The sequence below is a fragment of the Lonchura striata genome, chromosome Z (genome assembly GCF_050655825.1).
Source record: "Lonchura striata isolate lonStrDom1 chromosome Z, ASM5065582v1, whole genome shotgun sequence".
Classification (NCBI taxonomy): domain Eukaryota; kingdom Metazoa; phylum Chordata; class Aves; order Passeriformes; family Estrildidae; genus Lonchura; species Lonchura striata.
Window position 1 is genome coordinate 32,484,009 of NC_140740.1, and position 27,499 is coordinate 32,511,507.

Sequence of the window (27,499 nt, forward strand, 5' to 3'; positions counted from 1 at the left end):
ACAGTGAGAACTGTACATTATTAAAAATAGTAAATATTGTAATGTTTGTGACTACATGCATTTGTTTCCCTTAAGCTTTTAGGATTCCTTTTAGAAATGTTGGGTTCTTGGTGTATTGTGAACCTTTTATAAGACAACAGTCTATGGCACCACAATCTATACTTATTCACTAACAAAGAAATATGCCTCTAATGCATAATTAATCCAAGTATTAGTTTTTTTCTTTTAACTTTGACTTTAACTCCACTGAGTTTAACTAAGGAAACAGAAAAGTCATTGCTTCAGCTAAGTGTGCCTGTCCAGGAAGAAATGATGATACTGCTACAGGCATGCTTTGAGCAATGGCTTGGGCATTTACCCAGTTCATATATCCCTGTCATAAAGAGTCAGTTTCTGTTCTTTTGAAGCGATGTGGCTTTCTGTGAATTATTCACAGGGAAGAGAAGGTCTTCTGTGCCATCTAAAACAGAAACAAATGCCTATGATATATGACTTTGTGTAAGGAAATCAAGAAATATTAGAATGGTGCCCTAAATGTGAGCAAGCCATTTTTATTATTGCATGATACAGTTAGGATTGGCCATAAAAAAATAAAAACTGAATCTAAAAGAAATTAAGTAATAACATTATCAGATGTAAAGTTGTTTTAGATTATGTAAAGACTGAAAGATTCACTTTCAAATTCTGCACATCCTCTATACATCCGTACGTCAGCAGCCTGTTGTACAATTTTTCTTTCCATTTCTCTTAGCTCCTGCTCAAATAGGGTGGACATGTATGGCTTCGTATTTTTCCTGAGAGAACTGACTCCAAGGTACTAGTGCAGTTTGGAATAGTGTTTCCTTAATTTTCAGGGTGACTTCATTGAAGGAAGATAGATGTTTCTTGTGCTTTGGACAGATACTTTGCATTTCAAATAAACCAAATAGTTTTGGATCCAGGGAAGTAGGTTCACATAGGAATTTTTTGGTTTTCATAATTGCTGCTGTCACCAGTATCAGTGTCAAGGCTTTCAGCCTAGATATTAATGCGTATCTGACAACTCAGATGAAAAGAATTTCCTGTTTTCTGTGTAAGCACAAAGTACAAAGACCAGACTTGGAAAGAACAAAATGTAATTTGTCTTCAACTTCATGTTTAAAGATACTCTTCTATTCTTCTCAATAATTTTGAGTCATTATGAGTAAAAGCTTATGCAGTGGAAGATTTTACAGAATACAGAACACATATTTGTTTTCTTTTTAAAAAAAAAAAACCTCAGGGCTAAAATAGGTTTCATAGATATACCTAAAATAGCATCCTGTCTATACTTTCCATTATCTGGGGTAGCTCCTCTTTCCTTCCCAATGACTTCAAGATTATAGCCAGTTTGCTTTTTAAACGCTTGGCATCATATGCATTGAATGTGTGACTGTTTCTTTATCTTCCATTTTCCCCCTAGATCTGTACATATTAAATATGCATGGTTTTATGTATGTGCAAATAAATGCTGACAGCTAACCATAGCATCTGAGATGACACAGTTTCTTTTAATGCAGACTGAGCTAGCTATGAAAAATGTTAAAAATGTATTTGAAAACTGTTTGCTATAAATCAGTTCTTGGTTTCTCTTTTGTAAATAATTTTAAATATTGGTTTCTGAGCTGAAATTTTCCATCACAAATAATTAGTACACATTGAAATTCTGAAGGTTCAGTGAGATAATGTGTCTGCTTCTGAGAAGAAAAAAATAAACAAAAAATGCCAACAAATGAGGAAATTGTTTTGCCAGAATTAATAAAATAAATTTGATCATGTAACTTCTGTGTTACCTTATTTTTTCCCCTCTTTGGAGTGAGAATTACAAAGTTTTTTTGGGATGGGAAAAGTAATTGCTCTGTACCAGTCTTATCCAGATGATCTCTGAGAATGTCAGTTTACCCCAAGGTTGAGTCTGAAAGCAAAATTCTTCTAGGGTTTTTGTAGAAAGTATATTACAAGAACCCGAAGAAAAGAAGAAAACATTCTTACCATTATTAGTTTTGTCTGAAAGAAGTTTTGGTGATAATACCTGGACTGAAAATTAGCAAGACTGCTTTCACATTTTTCCTTTGTTGTTAATGAGTTTGTACAGATTAGTCCATATTGTTTCTGCTGTGGAATAACAGAAAATGTATTCTGCTTGTTTAAGACATTATTCACATGCATTTCTCTGTTATTTTCAAAGCTTGGATTTCTCTAGTTGTGTGAGATTTGGATTTAGTCAACCTCTGGTTTCATGCTGCTTGCCTAAGTCAAGGTATAGGAAATGCTTTATCTGAGAACTGAGTCTTTTATCTCTTTCCCCTTAAAATGGAAGGAAATTTCTCTGTCTGAGGTGATGAATAATTTTGTTTTGGATCAGAAGACTGATTCATTTATATTCACTGTATTCATTTATAAGCAGTTAGGCTAAATGCAAGGCTTAACTTCAAAAGGTTGATCATCACTTGCCTACTGTAAAGAGCAACTTTTGGACCATCAGTATCTTTTCTCCTTCTGGATTTTTGATTTGGAACAAAAACCTACTGCTGCTGCCTTCTGTAAGGTATAAAATTGAAAGCACATTCTGATGTCTGTGCTGTACCCTTAGAAGTTTCACGTTTTCAATCCCTTCAGGTACTACTTGTAACATATGGGCTTTTTTTTAATCACTACAGTTTACTTAGTGCTAACATTGTCCTGAGTTTTCCAGTTACACTGATAATGTAAACATAGATTCTGTAAGAAATGGTTGTATAGTGTAATTATACTCTGAGAGGTTACTCTGTGGAAAATGAGTTTTCTGTCCAAGATAACAAAAGAAGAAAGTAATGAAAATAAGAAAATTAATATTTTAGCTGCAGGACATTTTGTATAGAGAGCCTCTGCTCATGAATGCCTCAGCATTTAAATCAATACAGTTTGAAAGACTCTCATAGAAGTTGATATAATGACCTCTGAAATACTAATGATGAGTTATCACTTCCACTGGGAAACTGTACCAGTCCCAAGCATAAAAGTGGTCATTTAAAATGTCTTTACTAAGCAGCACAGTATTCTGCAGAACTATATCTCAAGTAGATCTGGCTCCCTTAATTGTAATTCCATCTTTTTTTAAAAGGTCAGTTCAATTAGATTTTGGCAAGATTGAGTCTTCAGTGTCTCTTATTATGTTCATCAGGACACACTGGCTGGTAGTTTGCAAGTGTTCCTGAGCAAAGCAGGTTAGTAATATATTGGTACCAGTACAAATAGATAGTCCTCATCGCCACATAGACAAAACACTTTTGAGAACTGTGCAATTCTTTAAACACTAGTGGCATGATATAATGAAGTTGTATTCCATTAAGCACTTGTATACAAGGGAGCAAAATGTCATCACCTGAGTGTGGCTGCATTTCTCTGATACAACCTCATCTGTTCCGTCAACTAGTTTTGCTCTGATCAATAAGCAGTTTTCTGTGGCCTTTCACTACTGTCAGATGTCATTGAGTGATGTAAATACACATCAGAAACTAGAAACTTGACAGCTCACCTAGACTAAAGAGAGAAGTGTGGGAGGGGTGTGCTGCTGGGATAGACAGAAATGACAGCTGATGTCTGCCGTGTATAAATGATTTGATATTGCTACAGACAAGATTTTTCATTTTCCATAAGCATGCAACACAATGGTTCTGGCTTGTACAAATAAAATCATTCAAAAAAGACCAAAGAGAATAAAATGTATTTTTATATTGAAGGACAGCACTGAACAGAATGACCCACTTACAAATTACCTTTATTTTTATTCTTGCCTTTTGGTATTAAATCTTGGGTCCTACTTGATGCTAAAATGAGGGAAGAATAAATAAATATTCAAAATGTTTTCCTAGGCAGCATACAATGAGTAAAATATCTATTCATGCTAGTATAATCTTTCAAAGCATTAGAGAGCTCCAGTATTTCACTACAGAATCAAAAAATTGGAGGCAGTTTGATTGCTTATGTTGTTTTTCAGTTGTGAAGAAGCTTAAAAATACTTTCAAAAGTAGAGGACTAACTATGAAAACAGCTATATTCCATAGTGGGGAATTGTACCTGGAATGTGCAGGGCTTTTTTTAGTTTCAAGTATTTTTGGAATGCTTCATGATTCCAAGGAAGATCAGCTGCCTGCAGTTAAGATGAAGAGGAGGGAGTTATGCACTATTCAGTGTTTCATTTATACTTGGTGTGTTATGGGTCTTGCACTGTGGAACATACTTACTCCTATTTTTCCATAAGAAATTTACAATATGAGTTCAAGAGCACAGTTTTCTGTGCAGTGAGGAAGTTTTGGTAATAAATGGTTGCGGATAGATAAAGAAAAGGAGCATGGTATTTGGCCTTTCATCTTGAGGGTTGGTTTAATCCTTCTGATGCAGTATGTGTGTGTATATATATATATATATATATATATATATCTCCTGACATATATATATATATATATATATATATATATATATATATATATATATCTCCTGACATATATATATTTCTTTACTGTATTTGCTGCTATATGAGAAGCAAAATATGGAAGTAATGATTTTGAAGAGAAACTAAATATGTTAGTAAAATAAAATCTGTTTCTAAAAAAATCTATAGGTTTTGTAACTTAAAGCAATACGTGCTGATGTGTTGATCGGAGCTCTGGCCTACTTAAAACAGCAATGTCATTGATTCAGCTTGCACTCTGCTTTCCTGGCCACTGGAAAAACTACTGAGAAAGTGGGAGTATTACCTCTGTGTGATGGTGTATGCATGTGCATACAGGAATGTAATGGAGTTCACAGCCTGCACCTCTACACACAAAGATGATCAGAGGGATGGAGCACTGCTTCTCCGAGGAAAGGCTGAGAGATTCGGAGATTGTTTCACCTAGAGAAGATTCTGGAGTGATCTTCTAGCGACATTTCAGTACTTAAGGGCAGTCTACAAGAAAGGTGAACAGGGACTTTTAACAAGGGTGTATAGTGATAAAACAAGGGGCAGTGGAATTAAACTGAAAAAGAGTTGATTTAAATTAGACATAGGAAAGAATTTTTTTGTTGTTAGTGTGGTAAGGTACTGAATACATTGTCCAGAGAGGCTATGAATGCCCTATCCCTGGAAGTATTCAAGGCCAGGTTGAATGGGGCTCTGAGCAGCCTGGGCTAGTGGAAGGTGTCCCTGCCTATGGCAGAGGAGTTAGAACTGCATGATATTTATGCTGCTTTCCAACCCAAACCCTTTTGTGTTTCTTCAATATCTTTCTGCCTTAATGTTGTCATGCTTTAGTGTTCTTACCCACTATGCTGAAGTATGGAGAAAAGCCCATGCTTCTGTTGTGCCAGGTTTTGGGCATGTGCCTATGTATTGGAGTGCTTATGTATTGGAGATTGAGTCTCCAACAGTCACTGGCCATACTGTTCATATATACCTGTATGTCTCAGCTAAGAAGCCGGGATTCAGAGCAGGAGTCATGATTCTGGAGTTCTTAGTTTGGGCTCTCAGGTTTCCATCACCTCTCTCTAAGGGGTTTTCTGCAGGGTTTTCAGACAATAATTATCCTCATTTAGAACATTTAGAACAAGTTTCTTGAGACTAGCATGAAACTTGGTTAAGAATAGCCAAGCATAACCACTCTAGATTACATGCATTCCCTGTTTTCTCAGATATCAGATCATACCCTTACCTTTTCTTTATATTGTCAATTATTTGGTGCTTTGTGTTGTATACAGGGAATGACCAGGTGCTCATCTGCCATTATAAATTTACAAGGAGTACAATGTACAAAGTATGTGATGTTAAGTTATCAATTGTTATTCTGCTAGCATATTTCAGTTAATTTACTAATTATAAACTATTGTTGTGAAAGAGATGCTGCTGGACAGCTTTGTGTCAGCTAATGTTTATTTTAAATAAGAAAATTATTTTGAGTTTATTTCTAATTTATCTCATGAAGTCACTCAGAACCAATAGTGTGGTCGTGCAAATAAGAAATGTCACTCTTTCTGATACAAAAACAACCAAACAGTATTCGTGTGCATACAATAATGATAACAGAAAGAGTAATGTCAGTTAAGCAGGACTTTGGTAACTAAATTAATTGTGACCAGGATATTATGCACTTTTTTGGGCATGTAGAAAGGGAAGTGATTGACTTTTGGAGTTGAGAAGTCATTACACAGCAGGAAGATATTCTATACTTAGAGTATTCTTATATCTTATCTATATGGTCTTTTATGTCTGGATTCAAATCTTGAGAATTATTCAAGTTCTCTAGAAACTAGTAAGAGGGCTCTAGGGATCTGCTTCAACTTAGCACCTGCTTGTGCTTTAGGATGCTTTATAGGTTTAGACCAATCTGATGTAGTTGTCTCATTTTTTTTTTCCTTTGTTCCTTATACTGGCAAGTGAGATTAGATATCTCATAGCCCAGTAAATACCTCCAAATACTGTAATCTCCAGAACACATTGAAAATCCCCCCAAAAAGATGGTATAAAATGCTACTTTCCATTGTTCACAGTCCCATTCTGGATCTGATAATTGTAAGGTTCTTTCTAGAGCTATTTCTGCTGGAGTTTTGAAATGCACTTGTGATTATAATGTATAACCCAGCACTAAAAAAGATTAAAACTCATTTGTGGTAACAGATGGTTGTGTGGTTGCTCCAAACATTTAGTGATTTTCCATACTATTCTTTTTTTCTCTGTTGTATTGTACATAATAAAGTAAGCAGATAACCTGCTTTGTTTTGGTTTGGCTTTTTTTTTTAATTTACAGATTTTGCAGTGTTTCTGTCACTTCAACTTCTTGTTTCTTATTAAGACTTCAGAGATACAAACCAGTAGCTCAGTAATTGCTTTCTTGAATCTGCCTTTAATAATTACATTTAGTAAAGCTGTATCGAAAATTAGAAAGGCAGAGACTAATGGAAAACTAGATTTTTCACTGAATTAGAAAGCAAGACAATCCATATATTGACAACATTTCAAGTTGAAACAGATCAGGAAAACTGTTTTGGACTGTCTGTGTAAAGAGGCAAACACAGGCCTGATGTGCAGTGGCATCTGCATTTTATACCAGCAGAGAAACTATAAGAGATTTCACGTAAATAAGTGTCTTGAGAGGGGACAGTAGAAATCTGGTTTGGAAGCAAGTCACCTGAGGTTTTTTTAGGCATAGAACCTTTTTCTTCACATTAACAAAAGTCTAGAAAGTGCTAACTTTTCACTGATTAAAATACCGTATAGGCAAGGTGGGAAAAGAGGAAACATGTCTTAATTTCTTTGTTTAGATCTGTGGAAGAATACTTATGAGAGGGTGGTATGTGAGTCAGCTTGTATAAAGGGGGTAGAGGAGCGGAGGTATTGTGTCAGTGTTTAGTCAGTAGTGGGACTTTTCACTAAAAATTTGAATTCCCATTGTAAGAACAAGGGAAAACATGAAAACTGTTTTCAGGCTTCTATCCCTGATATGCTGATATTTTAAATGCCTCTTATTTCAAGCAGGCAGGGGATTGCATGATTGATTGATTGATGTATTAAACTCAATGTGTTCATTAATTACTAGGTATTTTGTGCTACCTCAAAATTCAAAAAATGCCCCAAAACCTAAAGAACTTTGAAATGTATATAGATCTGGCAGTGTAAAAAGATCATTTAATGGTTGTGTATCGTTAGTCAGATGTAAAAGCTTGTGCTTAAAAGATTTGTTTATTCCTTTTTTTTTACTGTTCTGTCTCCTACATTCATTTTCATTCATTATCTGAGCTAGTTTTCATTGATAAAGATTATTGTGGGTATTTTTGGGACTTTTGTAGCATTTTGAGATTGGTCTTTGCTTCAGTTATCTGCTAAATGGACACTGGGCCTAAAAAAAGGTTAACACTTTTAAGTATTTTTGAGGACCCTTATTTTTAACCAACAGTAGAATTCCTCTTACATGATTCACATTAAATAATAGTTTGCTTTGACAGCATAAAGCTTTCTTCTGCTGCATTTTAGAATGCATGCTCAGAATTAGGCATATTTTGCATGTGTGATTTGGATTGGTGTAAATTTATGCAGCATAAATCTTGTGATTTTTATTACACTGTGGATCAGGTTTGATAAACATGAAAAAATAGGTTTGATTATGTAAATTTATACAGTTTATTGAGGTTAAATTCATTTTATGGCGAAATGTTACTAAACTTCTAATTTTTACTATGTCTCATTGAACACAGGTTGATGGTTTGCATGTTTCTGAATGTAGAAAAGGCTTCTTCAGTTAGAAACTTCATCCTAAATCCTAATCATGTAGCACAGGATTAAATAGTAACTTTTTTTATATTAATCAATATGTAATTTTAAGTTAATTGATAGCAATTGTTGGTAATCTGATAGACTTCATCACTAATCCGGCAATTTTTATGTCATATGGAGGACTCCAGTTTTTGCTAGCGTTACAGACAGTGCATACTATAGTGTGCAGTGATAACAGCAGTGAAGCCACTGTTAGGTCACCAGCAACCTGATACATTTCACTTCTGTTCGGAGAACCCATAAAAGCTAATATTTTCCTTGTTTGGAATGGAAATAATAAATGTATAAGAAAGCACTTCAGAAGTCATAGAGGAAATGGAAGGAACCAGAAAGGTGAGGCATGCTTGAGATTCTTTCCTGTCACTAGAATTCCCATAAGAACAAACCAGCATTCTTTGTAATTTGAAAGGAATTTATCAGTTGCAAATAAATTGCTGTTTTGGTAGTAACTTGGACCTAAGGGTCCAAAGTTTTCTGTACCTGGTGGGAAAGATTAAAGACTCTTAAAAAGAAAGACAGCATGAAGCTAATGGGTATTATCTATAATCTTCTATCCCATTAACCTTCAAAATATTGCAACAGGCTCTTCAGAGAAACTTTGCTAACCTGAAGTGCAAATTGCTGCTTGATAACAGAAAACCCAAAAAACTCTAAAATTTGTGAAAGTTGTGAATGTATAACTGAGTCTTCTCAGTGTCTTCCAAAAAATGAGCGTAGAAAAAGAAGCAATTTTTAAAATATTTTTTTCTTTTCCTCCTGCCTTGGAAGGAAATCCTATAGGATCATAGGGTCATTTGGGTTGGCAGGGCCCCATGGAGGTCTAGGCACACCTTCTACCACCGCTGTTCCACACAGGGCTAATATAGATCAGATTCCACAGGGTCATGTTCTATCATGTTTTGACTTTCTCTACTACTTCACTGGGCCCCAGGTCTAGTGTTTTTCTAATATGCACTTTCCAATGAAACTATTAAATAAGCCAGATTTGGATTGAGTGATCTTTGCGTACAGTAATTATTCATTGGTTCTTTAAAAAGAACAGATTGAAGATTTGATAGAAAATGTTTTCAGTGGAAAGAAAGATGTGGGAATAGAATTGTAACAGAATATCCTAATATAATAGAAAGATACGTGTTTAGGGCTTGGACTTTTAACTTCAGGCCTCTGAATTGTGCACAATCTGGATGCTCCTAGTAGCTTTTCCTAAGAACAAACATGAAATAAGTTGTTCAGCATTTCAGGAGCACTTAAATTTTAGATCCAAAGTTTCCAAAGTAACCATGATGTTATTATTTGCCATACTTTTCTGTATGTGTGGTTTTCCTTGTTAAATGTTCTGGTTTTTTTTTTTTTTTTTTTTTTTTTTAGTTCTTGCCTGGAAGAACACCATAAGGATGTTGTCCTTTGTTCATTTGTTTCTACCACAGCTGGTCATGCATGCTGAGCCAAGTGGACATTCAGTGGGAAAAAGGAGAGTGTGATTGAGTGCTGCAAGTAGGTGTGTGCAGCAGTGTGTGTTGCATTGTGTGAAAAGCTTAAATGGCACTGTGAACAATTAAATTCACAATCCTTTTTGCTTAGCAGTTTGCTTCTTCTCTACTTACCCATTTACTTCTTTCATCCCTGAGCAGGTAATTGGGAATTAAGGGAAGGGAAGGGAAGGGAAGGGAAGGGAAGGGAAGGGAAGGGAAGGGAAGGGAAGGGAAGGGAAGGGAAGGGAAGGGAAGGGAAGGGAAGGGAAGGGAAGGGAAGGGAAGGGAAGGGAAGGGAAGGGAAGGGAAGGGAAGGGAAGGGAAGGGAAGGGAAGGGAAGGGAAGGGAATATATTGTTTGCATAGGTACTACCCCAGACATATGTTGATGTCAACCTTTGAGGTCCCTAATACAGACCTCTTGACTAAGAGACACTTAGTTTTTTGTCATCCAGCTGCCTCACCAGCTGTGCAGGGAGGGAGAGGAGTACCATGTGTTACCAGTCAGTTTTCAGAGCAAGCAAGTGCAGTGACCTACACTTCTGATTCATACACAGTGGAATTGTATATTCCCTTTAAAAATACAAGAGTGGGAGTATTTCAGACTATAGACCCCTTCTCCTACTCTTCCTTGACCACCTCATTTTAACAGTAATGCAGTATGATGTTTTCAGGTGTTGTTTCCCTGTGCCATAGATTCCTGTCCAGCATCTCTTACACAAAACTTTAAAATGTCCTCCAATTGTTTTTCTGCTTCCTAACTTTATAGCTGCTCCTGAATAGAAAAGTGTTCTATAGGCCTGAAATTTATCCTAACTTTGTGAAGAAGCCATGAGTTTTCAATCAGATCAGACATGCTGTGAAAATAACAGAGCACCAGCAGTGCCTAACTTGTTGGAAAAACTGCATTATGAACATACTCAGTGCAAAGTTTTGTTAGTAGTTAGGCAGTTTTTCAGAAGTTTATGACATGGCCAAATTTTCCTCTCAGATGACTTCCTGGTCTTCTTGTCCACATCTTGGAGAAATTTGAGTGAAGCAGTTTGGGTTTTATTTTGGATTGGCTTTTGAGGTTTTGATTAGGTTTTTTGGCATGGATAATGTAAAAAGTATTTTTCTTTAAGTATGTGTTTGGACTGTCTCAGCTGTAACTTTCTAAAAATATTTTCTGTCTGAATCACATACCTGATACATAAAATCTAAGCCCAAAAATTAAAGGTTGGCAAAACTATAAGTAACCAAGAACAGTCTTGTAATGGAAAATATTATATTATTCTAATTGCTCCTGGCTCTGCCATTGAATTCTGTAATGCATTTTATTAAATTACTTCCATCTCAAGTCCTCTTCAGATTTTCCTGAGATTGTAAAAAGAAAATAACAGTAGTGTGTCTGAGCTGCAGCATGAAACAAGAGGTTGAGGAATTTGTTGGTGCAAGATGAATATCCTCCTTCATTACCCCTTTTAGAATTCTTACCCATGAAAAACAGGCAAGCGAAAGAAAAGGTAAGTAGGGACAGAGGCTGTACAGAAAGATGAGTATTATCTTGCTGAGTCAGTTGGAGATGACTTCTCAGTCACACTTAAGGTAGGGTAAGTTGCATCTTTTTTTTTGCCCTGTAAATAGAAAAGTGACACGTTCTCTAAATATGTAGGAGAATCAACTTTTGCTGCAAATAAAAACTTAGAGTTAATTAGGCATTTGCATGCTTTCTGCAGGGGCACACTGAGTTTCATATTAATAGAGCCTTTGTAACAGAAAAAATACTAGAAAAAGCTATTTATGGCAGCATTTTGTGTGAATAAAAATGACAGAAGTTTTTGTATTCAGTACAAAAGGTAGAACCTAGGAAAATGGGAAAAGGTTTGGACAGGCAAATAGTTTTTGCTAAGTACCTAATAAAGCAAGAAGAAAATTTGAAGCCTCAGAATGAAGGAAGGAGTGATACCTGTAACAGTATCATGTCGTACCTGTAAGACTTCTTAGTGGTATCTTATCTCTAATCTTTTCTTGGTAGTATTTTTGTCAGCTCAGTTTAGGGTTTGAAGCCTTTATGTATTTAAATAGGGAACTTGGTTGGGTATCTGCTGGTGATGAATATCAAATTTTCTAGTAAAATAAATGAAGATTTCTTTCACACCCAAAGTCCAGAACATGAAATGTGACTCATCTTTGAGCTTAAATGAGTGTATGGATTCTATTTCCTCATAATACTGTTTTTAGGTAGATATTAGCTTTTGATATGAAAGTGTTCAAGTCAAGTTTGTTCTTCGGTAGTCTGTGCTAGGCTGTGTCTTCTATGTTTGTCTTCATTGAGGAAAAGGCAGTTGTGGATTTTTGGGTCTGTGATTAGTACTGTTTGATGCTTTGAGTTAACATTTGAGAAGATGGCCACATTGTATTATCAATTCAAGCAACATTCAGCAGTTAAAAACAGCGCAATTTTCTGTCATCCACATCCCATTGTTTTGTTTGCAGTATGTATGCTTTTATTTATGGATTTCCTGCATCAGACTAAATTTATAACTTATTTAAAATCTCTCAGAAATATACTGGATACATAAAACCTTATCTGACTGAATACTTGTGCAGGCATGTAATTAGCTGGTATTTGCTTCACCATCTTCCAAGTGATTGAGAGATCAGTTACAAAATAATATAATATTCACTGAATCAATTTTCATGTTTTTGAAATTATGAATACGTGACTGTACAGCCAGTGTTCTTGGATAGCTTCAATCTTACATTGCAAAATTACTAATAGGATACTTGTATTATATATATATCTTACAGTGGATATTGGTTTGATTAGTATTTTTACTGCCTTTGAAGCTATAGAATCTGTTAACAATTGTACTGGAAGTAGTTCCCATAATTGGTTTAGATGTTGCCTTTTCTCAGACATGGCTGTTTGAGACAAAATCTGTGCTGCCTAAGCTCTTCCACTAATGTCAATGTAGTTCTCTGAAGTGTCTTCGATTTACATGTTTCCTATTGTAAGGAAAACAAGTGAGGAAATAATTTGTTTCTCTTCCTGGTGTTATTTATTTATGTTCAAGTAAAATCCATACCCTGCTCTGAACTTCATGCTCACCTGCTGCCTTTTGTGGTATGCCTGAACCTTGCTGACTGCAGTTCCCATAGACATACCTTGAACAGATCCAGGCTGGCTCTCTTGTCACTGAGCTTTGTCCAAACTTTACAATGAGTTCTGCAGTGTGTGCTGCCCATGCTGCTGCTACTTTTAATGTTGTCATCAGTCCCTGAGCCAGTTTGAATCTGACTCAGGAATATTTGCATTCACTGTGTTCAACAAGCCAACTATATAAATACTCTGTTAGTCACAGCATGTAAATTCAGAAGCTCAAGAACTTAAATCTCAATTTGGGTGCAATATTTTATTTTTTCTGAGCACGGTTTGTGATAGCTGGTGTTGCATTTTATTCAGTAGTTGTGCAGAGTTTGTCACTTCCATTCTCTCTACCTTCCTTGCACATGAAGAAGCATTTGATTTTCTGCAGCTGGATACATTGATAACATCCTGGTAACCTGTTTCAGGTCTTGTCTCAGCCACAGCAGGCATAGTCCAGTAACAAAACTGTCTTAAATCTATTTGAGCTTATTTATTTGTCCCACTTTGACTTACCATTCCAAAGACATTGACCTGGCAAAGGAAACCTTTGCTGAGCAGGATGGCATTCTTTAATGAATTGATGCAGTGCTGATGTTTGAAGCAGTGTTGTTAGTTGCGTGTAAGAGTAATACAGGTGGCAGGCAATTGCAGAGGTAATGAGGTTTCCATTTTGGAAGACAGGCCAATGCCAATTTAGTTGAAGTTTGGATGATTTAACTCTGTGAAAGTAACTGCCTGAAGGTGTTACATGGATCCTGTCTGCTCATCTTCTTATTAGCAGAATAACATATGAGTCCTCCATTTTGGGTCTGAAAATATGATAATCATGGTATTTAAGTGTAATACATGAAGGATATTTGCTAAATTGCATAGACGTTTAGAAAAACAACCTCCTGCTCTTAAAAATTTGCTTGGATTAACTACTTATGTGGTAAAGATGAGCAGAGATTTCTCAGATGGATTACTGCAGAGACCCTAATAAGAAATGATGCAAAGTGGATATACATTATTTTTTCCCCCTGGTATTTAATCACCATGATGAAATGTGGAGCTGATTTTAATAGCTTGTGTGTATGGTATCTTGACTAAATCCTGTTGTGTTTCTTATTAATGTGTGTTTTGTTAGTTGCCAAGAGAGAAAAAGACTAAATTCATGTACTCTGGTAGACATACCATGGAAAATGAGACAGTAGGAAGTCAGTTCCTCTGAAATGCTTATTACCCTGCTGCTAGTATGTATTTTTATGTGTTCTTTGGTACTATTTACATTTCTGTTTGTAAACAAAACATCTGTGCTTTGGAGGAATTAGGTCACCCAGACAGCAAATTCAAGTGCAAACAGAATAACACAGACTCAATATTTCTAGGAAAAAACTTAATACTGTGTCTAACCTCTCACAAAAAGGAGCTTCTTGCTGCTAGTTGGCTGCAATATGTGGGTACTTTCATTGTGGTTAGGAATTGCATCCTGCCCTAGGAAGTGAGAGGATTAATTACAGACTCTCTAGAGAAAATAGCAAATGATTTTATGACAAAATAGAAGATTCCTTATATTTTATACAACTCAGATTTAATCTGTTTCTTGTAAATACACTTCTGGCATCAGTTATTTTTGCAGTATTCAAGAATTTTATCCCAGTTTACTGTTTCTGTTGGAAAGCTAATATTTTCCTTAAAAATGCTCATAGTTTTTCTATTAGTAGAACATCTATGATAAGAGGCATTGAGATGATCCAGATGAGCAAATAGAGCAGATTAGGCTAATCTTATTTTTTGTCTGCATAACTATAGGCTTTAGCATGGGTTGTAAACTTTTTCCTTTTTCAGTAAACTATCAACACATTTTCCCTTAAGTCTGATTGTAAGGAAGTTAGCCTAATAGGTAACCACAGTGACAATTCAGTTTTGAAAGGATGTCTGTCATCTATGTAACAGTTGTCCTCTGCAGGTCCAATAAAGAAAAATGCCAAAAACAGTCAGATCTTGTAGCATCTTGGTTTGGTTACAAATTAGATTTCCATAGCCAGTGTATCATTGGCAAGGGGTAGGTTTTTAGTTTAGAAAGCCAAGTAAGTTATTTTTCAGGAAATGATAGAGAGGTTCCTATGGGATTTTATGAATCATGTGTTTAAAAAAGATTGTTTTAAAGAGAGTTGAAAAAAATCCGAAAACTACTTACTATTATATGTCAACTAGTCTTTCATTCAACAGTGACAGCTCTGTAGAAGCCTCCCTAGAGCTTTCCATGTTATAAGAATTACAAAACTGCCTGACTGGGTTGCAGTATAAATTGTTTTAGTATCTCTTCCTCAAAACCCTAAGAAATATGACAGACACCTCTAAAAGGCTGTTTTCAGGAAGACTATCCCTGAATCCGATGCATGCCTTTTGTACATTATTAATCCCTACTAACACTGCCATTTTACAACTGGAAGAGCCTCATACTGCAGAAGAATGTAGGTGTAGTGCAAGGAAATAATCCTTAACTATTTTATATTGTTGGTGGAAAATGTGAACTGCACTCTGGAAGGTTCTTGAGGAGACTGAAATTTGATTTAAGTAGATACTGGTACCAGTAAAACTGGTAACTGTTAGGGAAGAGAAAACTTTTTAAGTAAACAAGTGTCTGAAGGTTGTATAAATTGGTAAGGAGGCATTTGAATTAGGAGTCACATACATAAGAACAAGTGATTTTTCTTATGTACACATAGGGTTTTTTTTAATTTATTCTTTTTAGCAATGAAAGCCCTAGTTAGATTGCAGTAACATGTGATTTAACAGAAGGAGTCAGTAAAACAACAGACTTGTTCTCTTATGTCAGAATAGAAAATCTATTTTCATATGTTAAAAACAATAAGGCTGTTTTCCAGGCCAGAATGGGTCATGTAACTGCTTCACACAGGCTGGAGCTGTTGGGAATACTCTCTGGAAATCCTACAGTGAACATTTCACTTCTCTGTCATGGTTTTTCTCCCTCACAAACGCTGGACAAAGCAGTGTCATAACTGGATAATATCAAGCTTTCAGTTCCACAGTCAATAATATTGTGTGCTTTTTTCCTTGTGCTGTTACTTAATATTGTATATAGTACTTGGGACTAAGTACAACTGTCTGATTTCATATAACAGACATGACAGTGCTTGGGGTCAGGGAAAGGACTCTGAGTTTAACCCAACTTGTGAGCTGACTTAAGGTGAGATAAGCAAATCTTGTAACTTATAATGCAGTGGGTCTGTGTCTTTGGGGCCCCTCAGTAGAAGTGAAACGTGTGTTGGGCAGAGCTGTACTGCTGGAGGGTGAGGTGCAGGCACGAGGAGCACCTCGTGAGCAGGGAAGTGGAAGAAACTGTGAGGACCAGTGCCCAAATGTCTGCACCAGCTGAGTTGCTCCACTGCAGCGTTCTGCAGCATTCTGCCTGCTCTCATAGCCATCAGGAAAATAATCAGCATGTGTGAGTATGATACCAATGAAGGGTGGGTGACTTCTTAGTTCTGTGCCTGTTTATACGTTCTCTCAACACTCTCAATTCCTTAGGCATTTACTTCTCTTCCTTTACTGCCTCTGGCAGACACTCTTATCTCTTGTTTGGGGCCTACAGAAAAACCACATGTAGCAAACTGGTTTTGTAGGGGCTGTATTGCTTCTTTCTTTACTGTGCCCCAACTCCTTCTCCAGTTCTGCAGCAGAAAGGGGGCCCTTTCCTTATGGGCAGACTGCAGGAGCTCATGTAAGGGCTGCTTGTGTAGAAGAGCAGTTTTCTAAAGAGAGGAGTCAACAGATGTGACTATAAGCAATCCACCTAAGGAATAGAAGGTCTTAAGTCTCAGTAACTTGAAATGGTGGCAATAACCAAAGTAAACACTGGTTGCTAGACAAAGGAGAACTAGAACTGGGGGAATATGTTTGGAGAGCCAAAAGGAGATTTCCCTTGCCTCATGCCTTTGTGGCCCATGTCACCCACCATGTCCTTGAGCTGCCCTGTGCCTGCTACAGAGCTGAATTTTGCTGCCCTGCTTTCCAAAAGATGAAGTCAGAATAAGTTAATGTGTTTTCATTGGGGGAATAGTGAGATTCAGTTTTATCAGGGCTACTCTGAAGTTTGAGTTGGCTCTGAATACTGTCCTCATCTCCGCCTCTGCTGTGGAGGGTATTCAGAAGTATGGAGCATTGCCATGAGGCACTGACACTCCCAAGACACAGAACTGCTGTTGCAGCTACATGCAGCTCTGGTTGCCACCACCACCCAGGTGCTCTTACTGATCATGTAGAATATTGTTTTCCCCTGAAACAGTAGGATGGAAATATGCTTAAAGTTATCTTTTGATCTCTACTATTTTCTGTGGTTTTCTTCCAGTTGTAGTTGTAATTGTAGCACAACCAAGAGAGAAAATGTGCCATTGTCTGAGCAATAATGGAACACTAAACACGTGGAAATCCTATTAGTGTTTCATGGACCATAGCTGTCATTTCATTTGCTCAGGAATTCCTTCTGTATGGCCATGACAAAGGTTTAAGGTTGAGTTTTCTTGACACTTCGAATGCATTAACTGTTCCTCAGACATAAATCTGTCAAGTATACTGAAGCATCTGAAAGGATGTATTTAATTCTGCAAGTAATATATTAAATAGAATTAGAATCAGTAAGCTTGGTCTTGAGAGATAAAAACATGACACTAGAATTTTTTAGAGTCTTCTTTCCTGGTGAATATTAGATAGATGTATCTCCTTTTTGTAAATTTATCTCTGTCTGCTTCTGTTTTTTGTATCTCCTTATTCTAAATGACACTGCCCAAATCTCTCTTTCAACTGTAATTTTTCAAAATATTGCAATTCAGTTTTTCATGTGTAAGTATGCACAGGGTGTTAGGATTAATTTAGTAAATATAGTAAACATAGTAAACTATGTAGCCAACATAATTTCCATGAGTGAATGTGATAGTCATCTGTGTATTTCTTATGTAATATAAAACCTAGCTGAGATGTTTCTACATTTGTTAGTTTTCATCCCTACTCATGGTCAGGTTTATAATTTTTGCCTGCATTTTTTTTGTTAAATTGATCATCATATGATTTTTGGGATTAAATTACTGGAGCTGCATAGTTTTGCATCACATTATCAGATAAAAGATGTCCTTTTGTATCCAATGTACGTATGTGATATATGTAGGAATTGAAGGGGGGCAGTGTCAGTATTACCCACAATACATGATATGCACTTGTGGGCACCTTGGGCAGTTTTTGAATGTCTTATTAATTCCTGTTTTCTTCCATTTGTGCTTTCTGTCTTCGAAATTCACAGTGATACAGTACCAATTTTTTGCCCATATATAATCCACTTTAGTTGCTATGTAGGACTGTAAAGTTTCTGCAACAACAAGCGAAATGTATATGTTCTTCTTGACAGTATTGAAAAAGGACCATTCATTTAGAGGTTTGATAATGATCAGAAACTGATACATTCAGGAAAATGGCAAAATCAGGCATAGTTGCTAACAATAAGAAAAGAAAATGGTTTCCAGGATCTGAATATAATCCATATAATTGGAACAAAGTGAAGAGGAAAAAAAATGATGTGTAAATTTGTTTTATACTCAGACCTGAAAGTTTTTACTATTTTATTAACAAAGACCTTAGGAATTCTTTTTTTTGTTGTTGTTTTTTAATTTTCATCACAAGGTTGATGGTTATGAATTACAGTGGCAGACTTCTTCTAGTTTAAGAAATCAACATTATTCATACTGATATCCAATACAGAGATTTTTGCCCCGTACATTGTTAATGTGTGTTAAAGACTGTTGGAAGAATGCTTTTAATGGGTAATGATCTTCTAGCTGTATGCAGACATTGCTGATAACTATTGTGGCAGCAGCCAAGAACAGTGAGATGTTTCTAGTTTCAAAGTACACATGGAATTTTCTAATTGGTGTCTTAAAATCTGTGGTCCCTTGTGTCCTAGTCAGGGTGAACTGCAAATCGTTCAGTGCAGTGTAATTTCTGGTATTTCAATGACTATGGGAAAAGTATTTTGCTTGATTAATTCAGCAATTAATTCTTGCATTTTTCATTTAACTATCTGTCACTTATAAAAAGTAATGTATTTTTTCAGAGTTATCTGTTCAAGGAACATGAATATTTTTATTAGAAAAGTAATTTCCTAGCCCTGTTGCAAGTTTCTCCCCATAGTTCTTCTGTCTTTATTTTGGCACTTTCATCTACGTTCACCAGTTTCCTTATATTGTTTTTCTGCCAGGGCCTGCAATTGCACAGTTAACTGTGTGCAAGATTTGCTTATAGCTATTTTTTATCCATTAAGAGATCCTGTCTCTCTCTCTCAACTAAACGTATTTTTTGTCTTTCACACAAAGCCATGTCATTTTATGAAATAGTGTCACAGAAACTAATTTATATGTTTTAGTTTGCTATTGTGAAGTACGATCTGGTAAATAGTGAGGAGGCAAACTTGGAACTTAGGCAGTCTGGGTAAAGTCATACAATCGTACAAGTTTTTCTGCATTACAAGTTACTTTACAGTTTAATATTTAGATTTAAATGAAGCAAAAATATTTCTGGGTTTGGGTTATCCACTTATTTATCACAAATTTCTTTATATTTCTGTAGTCTAGGAGCTACAGCAAGTAGATTAGAAACATCATTTGCACATTTTTGTTTTCAAACAGTGTTTTGTTTTCAAGCATTTCAGAGTTGTTGTTGGCTTTGTAAATTTTAGGTGTCTCCTAAAGCTGGATCTGAGGCCTCTGGTGGTGAAGGGCAAGTTAAAGCCTTTACATTGGTGGAAGGAGTTGAGGGTATAAGGGTCTGTCTGTATTTTGAAATAACATTACTTAACATGCTAAGCTATGCTTCTCTCTTTCACCTTCTGTGAAAGTAACAGTCAAATATATTGTTCAATGTCATGATAGCAAAAATTATGAAACTTAGTAAAACTGTTACTAAAACAGGAGGAAGAATAAATGTAGCATCGTTTTTGGTGTTCTGAAATCATTTAAGTGGTTCCTTAACCCATGATGAAACATAGAACAAAACAGGTACATGCTTTGAAAAGAAGGTCCACATAGGGATCTGTATTTCATTTCATATAAATCCAAATGTTCTCCATTATGAAAAGACAATTGTGTAGATTTCAAGGGACAGATACTTCTCTGAAGACACACATATGAATAAAATAAAAATGGAACTGCACATGCCAACCTGTGATTTGCAAGAAAGTTACCTGCCATGGGAGTGCTTATAGCTGAGGCAGGAGTCCCTTAAACTTCTCCAAATTGCCTGGCAAATCCTGTAGCCAACAGAAGTGTTAAACTTAAAGTGGTGAGTGGCTTTTAGCTGACTGAGGTGTAAGTGGATGTTATAAGTTCCTCGTAACTTCTTGAGATTTAATACCAAGTAAATACAAAACTGTTGCAACACCTTAGCCAGAGACCCATGATCACTTTTCAATAAACTACTTTCATATTTTGTTATCCATTCCTTCCAACAAATAATCCTTAAAATGCCTTTGTTCTTGTGCAATCCAAAACAGATGGCTCCTTGCAGAACTGTATCTTTCATGTAGTGTGTAGAATATTAAATGTAAATTTTTCTCTCATTTAGTTATTATGTTAAGTCTTAAATAAAGCAAAGTATCTACATTGATTTTCCTTTTCATATGATACTCTTTACAACTCTGAACTTAAAGTTGTAGGGTGCCTTGGATTTTTTTCATGTGTGTAGGAAAATTGTTTAATAGCCACTGGCTGTTCTTCCAGAGTAGTCCAAATAGATAGGGGTGGGGGGAAGGGGGGGAGGTGTAGCGTGAGAAATCAGTGCACCCAAATAAGATCATCTGCTCATACTGTTAGGACACAGACACAGGCCTATTCAAAGATGCAGAATGTAGCACAGGTTATTACAGCAACCCAAACAAAGTTTGTTAATGTAAATATTGGTGTAATGACTGTGGTCCTATCCATACTGCATTCAAACAAAGGTTGAAGCATTTCAGTCTGGATTAAATAAAATGCTGTCTGTTTTTAATGTTGTTTGGTTAGCCAGTGGAAACCATAGCATTTTGTCCTGTTTGAAAGGCAGGTTCTAGTGGACAATAGAAAGTGTTTATCTAGTATGATATGTCAGTGTTTGCACTGATCAACGTTAGCTGGGCATGTTGTGACGGAAAACCCTTTTTTCTGCATTCAGGCATAAACACTATTTGCAAATTTATTTCAAAGAACATTTTATTTGGCTAAGTTTTGGGTCTTGATGTGATCATCTGTGCTGAACATTGTTTCTCATTGTCCTGAAGATAATTATTTCCAGCATTTTCTGGGCAAAACAGAAAACAAAGAACTCCTGGATAGAACAGGCACCTTTTCTGTATTACTTCTCTGCCAATTTTGTCTCCATTTAATAGACCATATTTTCTTGAGTACCTCAAAATATTTCTCGTCACTTGCCCTCAAAACTGACCCGCTGACCTGAGAATCAAGAAAATGTCATGTTAGTGACTACTAATTAGTGGATCCAGAGAGTTGCTTCTCCTGGCCTTTCAACCTTCCAGAGGCAGCAACAAAAGCTGTCACATGTATCATACAAAGAAAACAAACATCTGCTATGTGTGCATTTTGTTTTGTTTTTTCATAGAATGTACATAGCACAAGTTCAATTGACACTACAGATGAATTTGTAGGTTGGGAGGAAATTAGCCTAGGCTATAGCATTTACATTTATTTCTCTATTTCCATGCATAACATAATGCATATATTGTCCAGGTCTTACTGAACATGTGTGAATGTATTAGTACTCTGCATTGTAAGAAGGGGAAAATAATTAAACTCTATTTTTTTTTTCCTCCCTGTTTTCTCCCTGTTTTTTTTTTTTTTTCCTGCTCCTACCATTCCTTTTTATTTTGATTAGTTCAAAGCATGTGCATCTTTCTGAAAGGAGATATTTTAATGCTTAGTTTTTAATGTAAAGCATATGGTCCATGCTTAAGCTGTTTTTATAAGCTGTTTTTTATATGTTTGTTGAACTAACAGTTTAACAGAAGATTCAGCCATATTTACCATTACTCACTGTTGTACTTCTGCAACTCATGGGGCACATAGGTTTTTTTGGAACTACTTAGAAGGATGACTGTAGTAAAATGTGCAAACAAACCCTTGTCACTGAACTGTTTTTTGCAAGTAACATTACCCTCTTTTTTATTATTTATAATTTTCAGGTCTTTAAAATAGAAGTGCTGGTGAGTGGAAGGAAACATTTTGTGGAGAAGAGGTATAGTGAATTCCATGCACTTCATAAAAAGGTACTGATCTTTTTCTTTATAATAGTAGCTTTTTTTGCCTCAGTGATGTTTTCTTCTCTCTTGTAATTGTTTATCATGGTTTATCTTAAATACATCCTGTGATTCATGCCTCTGGAAATTAATTCCTAACTAACTCAATTTCTTTTTGTTTTGTAGAAGGGACTTAGTTAATAACTTTTGTTACTAAGTCTCCTTTTCTTTTTGATTGTTATTTAAATGCTGTATGGCTAAAATGCTGTCTAGTATAATTTTGTCTTCTTACAAAGTCACAAAATAAGTTCCATGCAAACCACATGGGTTTAGAGTGGGTTTTTTCCCAGTTAGGCAATTAATTTGTTAGTTCTCTAAATTTTATTGCTAACCTGCCATATGTAAAGATGAGGAAACAACTTTTGTACATGAGGAAACCAGATAAGAAAGTGACTGAGTAAAGCATCTCAATTAAAGTAACATAAAATATCTGCTAAGCTTGTCTACTGAATCATCTTAGTAATATATAGAAGGGAGCTCGGTACTTTCAAGGCTGGTTATCCACTAATACTTCTTTAAATTACTTTGACCATTGTTAAAGTATGTTAAAATATGAATTTTTCTCTCCAAACTGAACTGAAAGGCTGCTGTGCAGTTGTGCTGCTGAAAGGCAAGCTTTATTTTTTTGTGAAGGAGAATTCTGGAGGAGCATTGCAGCCCATTACCAGCAGTGGGACTGTACTGAAGAGTTTCAGTCCCAGGATCTGGGTCAACTAAATGTCTCTTGTTTTGTAGGTCTGAGTGGCAGTGGAGTGTGGGCACAATCAGCTACTTTGACTGATGCTGCTGGTCTTCATTGTAGAAAAGCTTCCTCTGCAAACAAGAGACCAGCATGGGTATTTACAGCTCCTGTCAGTGCAATGTTGGAGGAGTTTAGTTTCACCAGTGTGTTTGCTGGTGGTCCTGAATTAGCTCAGGAAAGAAGCATTAACCTGAGGATGATTTTGCCAGGCTTGTAAGTATAGATTTAAGCAAACTTGTCTGAGCAAAAGGCAACTATTGACCCATCAAAGTATAAAAACAAGACCCATTTGCTTTACTGCACCATAATTAAGATGCTTAAGTGCTTCTTGCCTCAGTAATGGTATTATCTGCCACTTATTAATACTTATTTTCTTGTTTATTGTTTTACTGCAGATATGTCTCAGATACTATCATCCTTATGTTCATATTAAATATGAAACCAAATAAGCAACAGTATCAGAAACAGTAAAATAACTCACTCACCCACCACTAAACCTTGCAATATATGAGTGCTTTGTCTGAGAATAATTCTGAGAATGATTCTGAGAACAATACTGCAGTTGAAGGTAAAGTAGATGAATAGAGTTTATACAGTGAAATAGGCTAGGAAACATTAAGAGGGAAAAATCAGGATTTATATCCTTAAAATGTACCCTATCCAAGCAGGCAGTCTCCTATTTTTAGAATAGTATAGTATTGTGTAATGCAATGTGGTACAGAATTAGAATTAGAAATAGAACTGAATATTTTCAATTGGAAAAGGTGTACAACAATTGTATAGTCAAACTGCCTAAGCAATTCAGGGAAGACCAGAAATAACAGCATTGTTCAAATGTCCCTGACAGGCCTGGGACATCCACCACCTCTTGAGGAAGCCCGTTTTGGTGTTGGATCACCCTCTTGGTAAAGAAATGTTTCCTGTTGTTCACTCCAAACCTTACCTGGCATAGCTATGAGCCACTCCCACATGTCTTGTTACTGGATCCCAGGGAGAAGTACCTCCTGCTCTACTTCCCCTCCTCACGAAGTAATGAGATCACCCCTCATCATACTTTTCTCCAAACCAAGCAAACTCCTCAGCCACCTGGCATCTATCTGCTGAGCAACTATAGATGGGTCCTTTGCAAGCAGAGAAGAAAAGCCAGCACCAAGGCTGGATCTGAAAAAGGGAGAAGAAAGCCTGTGGTTGTGGGTAGAAGCCTTTCCCAGGCTGTTCACCATTTAGGGAGCCGTCCCATGTGCAGCTGTCCCTTCACAGGGGCAGGACTTTGTACTTGCCCTTCTTAGGCTCCTGCTGTGGCAGTGTATGACTCTGGCATGATGTAGAGAGAAGCACCAAACTGTGACTCCAGGCAAGAGGAAAGATTTGGGCACCACTATAGGGAGGCTGCACCCCACAGTGCAGGCTGGTAGGAGAGCAGAGCCCAGGGACATGGAGCAGAAGGTACAGAGAAGAGGAAGCAGGCAGTGGGTCAGGGGCTGGCTCGGGAGACCCCCATCTAGAAACACGTGTCCCAGATCAGCTGCAAAGATGCAGGCATGGAGTAGGCCAGTGCTTGCCTGTAGAGGAACAATGATGCAGTACCTGGCACAAGTAGAAGGACCCATCAGGATTAACATTCCATCCTACCTAGTAAAAATGCAAAAAAGAGTGAGGATAGAATCTATACTGCTAATAACACTGAGGCTTCTCCTATAGATTTGTGCATTTATTTTATTTCAGCAGTTGGGGCTGGGAGCTTTTGAGGGCTGGCACATGCCACAGCTGATGCCAAATCCTGCTTTAGCCATGTTCCAAGGCACCTTCCAACATCACTGACGTGGTGCTGGGTTCTTTGGTGGAGGGGCCTTGTGGGTCTCTTTCCCTTCTCTTCAGGAGTTGCTGTGACCCTTCAAGGGAGCATTTACTTTGCCTCTGGAAGTTGCAGCCCTGGGCACAGCCTTATCTGATGGCAATGGGAGTTGAGGGGTGGCTGCCAGGATCCCCACGAGCAGCAGGGGAGGAGTTGGCCTTTCTGTTGCTGCATTGCACAGTGACACACACGTGCTGCTGCATGAATGTCACTATGCAGTTTTGGAGGGACACTCCCAGCATCCAGCCCAGCAGCTCTGCATTCATCCTTTGGTTGGGATAGTTCTGATGGTGTCTTCCACCATGGCTCATCCAACACTGTTGCCAAATATTGCCATCCCCTGGTGGATCCATGGTTGCAGTGTCTAGAGGAGCATAGCATGGTTCTGAAAGCAGTATAGTGAGCACACAGAGGCTGGATGCTACCCACAAGACACCTGAGCATTCCTTCTTGAAGCCCACCTTTGTGGTGCTCCAGAATGATGGAGGTCCTGGGCAGCTGGATGGCCCAGATCCACTCCCACCTGGTGGATGATTCATAGGGGGTGTGGTGACATCCTCCAGTCATTGTTCAGCTGAAATGATTGCAAGACTGACAGGATACTCCTCTTGCAGAGGGACTACTTGGGTTGTCCTCAGCCCATCACATGATGGACAGGTAGCAGAACTGGTGGAGGGTCCACATCACATAACTGGCCTTCTCCTAGCTGTCCAGAGAGATGGGACAGCAGGTTTAACTTCACTGTAATTTCTGGAGCTGCACAATTACTCCATATAAAAGTAATGGATGACTGCCATCTCACTCATTTGTCTTCTTGTGCACCATTTTCACTGCAATAACTCATTTTGCAGAGATTTCTTACAACACCAGAAAAACCATAAATGATGCCCCTTTCTCTCTCTGCAGAAAATAGCAGAAAAATAAACAAATCTGAAAAACAGATATTCTAACCAGGCACTTTGCACCATGTTTCAATTTGTTTAATTTTCTCATTCACTTGCTGTTTCTTTAATTATTCACAGCACAGATGCAAAACTTATAGCATATTTTGGTCACAATATACCTTTTTAATAAGTCTTATTTTTTGAAATTGTAAAATTTTTGTTAATATTGTTGAACAGCTCATAGTGTGAACCATAGTGCTTTCAGTGTTACAGAAATCCTAGAGAAAGTATTTGCATCAGTTTGCTATCAGCATGCCAATATGGTATTTATCTTCCTCTCTTCCCCTTTAATTTAAAATGTATATTTCATTCTAAATTCCTCTGAGTACATGGCAGGTCTCTTTAGACTTGCTGCATATTCTAGGTGCCCTTAGTGTTGGAGGTGTCTGTAGAGTGTAGGAGAAACAGAGCTTCTGTAGAGAACATCCGTGGTAGACAATGGACGTGAAGACTGATAGGGAGATTGTGCCTTTCACTGGGGCACAGTGTGCCTTGCTGGCACTGTGTGGAGGAAGGAGGACTGTTGCTCATATAAGACATTATTTTTTCATCAGAATGCCAATTAATGTTTTGATTAATTGTATTTTTTAAACAAAGCTGTTTCCAAGAACATGTCTAGATTTCTGTCTTGGGTTCGATCTTTCATGGATTCCAGTTGTGTAAAAGAGTAAAGCCCGACTTCCTGTGCAATCTGGCGGTAGTGGAAAAGGTTTAAAATATTTTCAATATTTCCATGTTACATCAGGAATACAATTGATTCTTCTCACAGAAACGACCCACAGATATTAGCTACTGTGAAATAGTTTGCATAGACCATTATGCTTTGCCCTGATTATGAGCAGCAAGCCTTTCCTGTCAGGCTATGCAGCATTCCCATTATAGTATTGTATATAAGTCTGAACAAAAGTTTTATTATTCTGGTGTGGAAAGTTTTTTAGCAAAAATTGAATTATTTATAGGTATATAACATAGTTTAAAATACAACCATTTGTTCACTTTTATTCCCAAATATCTTTTTATACTTCTTTCCCTATATGTTAATAAATATTGGTAGCTCTTTTTAAGTACAATATTGCTAGAAGGTCACAGTATTAAAACTACTGCAGTGAAATTTCCAAAAATCTGAAGTGTAAAACATCTTGTTTTGCAAGTTGTCTATAAATTTGGAATAACTAGCGTATACTCTACATCATGTTTTCTTATTGGACAAATAACTCGTTACTTGATAATGTTCACCATCTTTAAGTCTTTCAAGAAGTAGAGACTACAGTATGTCAATAGGTTTTAAGTCAGTGTCACAGACAGGAAGGTACTATGGGCAGTAATAGTCCTCAAATATGTTTTATTTTGTGTTGGGACAAGTCTAAAGCAATACAGATAATGCATATGTAGTTTTGCTTAATACTCCTTGATATTGTTATAATAATTTATAGCAATATATATGACTAGATTATTGTAAGCATAAGAAAGTGGGCTTTTCATGTATCTTTTGTATGTCTGTATAATGTGACTTCAAACTTAGAACCAGAATCTATACCAGCACATTAAATAGTTGGGTTTTGGATGTTTTATATGTAACAGGGCCACAGAGCACAAGGGGATTGTTAATCATCAGCTGAGTTACCAGCCACAGAGTATTTATTTTGTAAGCAGCTAGGTCTTGATGGATGTTTGTATAGTTTCAGATTTGTCTGCGCTCATCTGGAGCATTATCA

The 27,499-nt window shown here is 36.8% G+C and overlaps 1 protein-coding gene across 3 annotated transcripts in view; it reads left to right on the plus strand.

The window, feature by feature from the left end:
* SNX24 (sorting nexin 24) overlaps positions 1-27,499 on the plus strand; it is an 88,702-nt gene that overhangs the window by 23,005 nt on the left and 38,198 nt on the right. For 2 of the 3 annotated variants that reach the window (XR_014951192.1, XM_021546253.3), the window contains exon 2: positions 22,130-22,213. The exons of the other annotated variant lie outside the window; for it this stretch is intronic. Coding sequence is in view for 1 of the 2 variants with exons in the window: in XM_021546253.3 (XP_021401928.1) it covers positions 22,130-22,213 (84 nt within the window). In the remaining variant the exon portion in view is untranslated. The remainder of the gene's footprint in view (positions 1-22,129; positions 22,214-27,499) is intronic. 3 annotated transcript variants of the gene reach the window in all.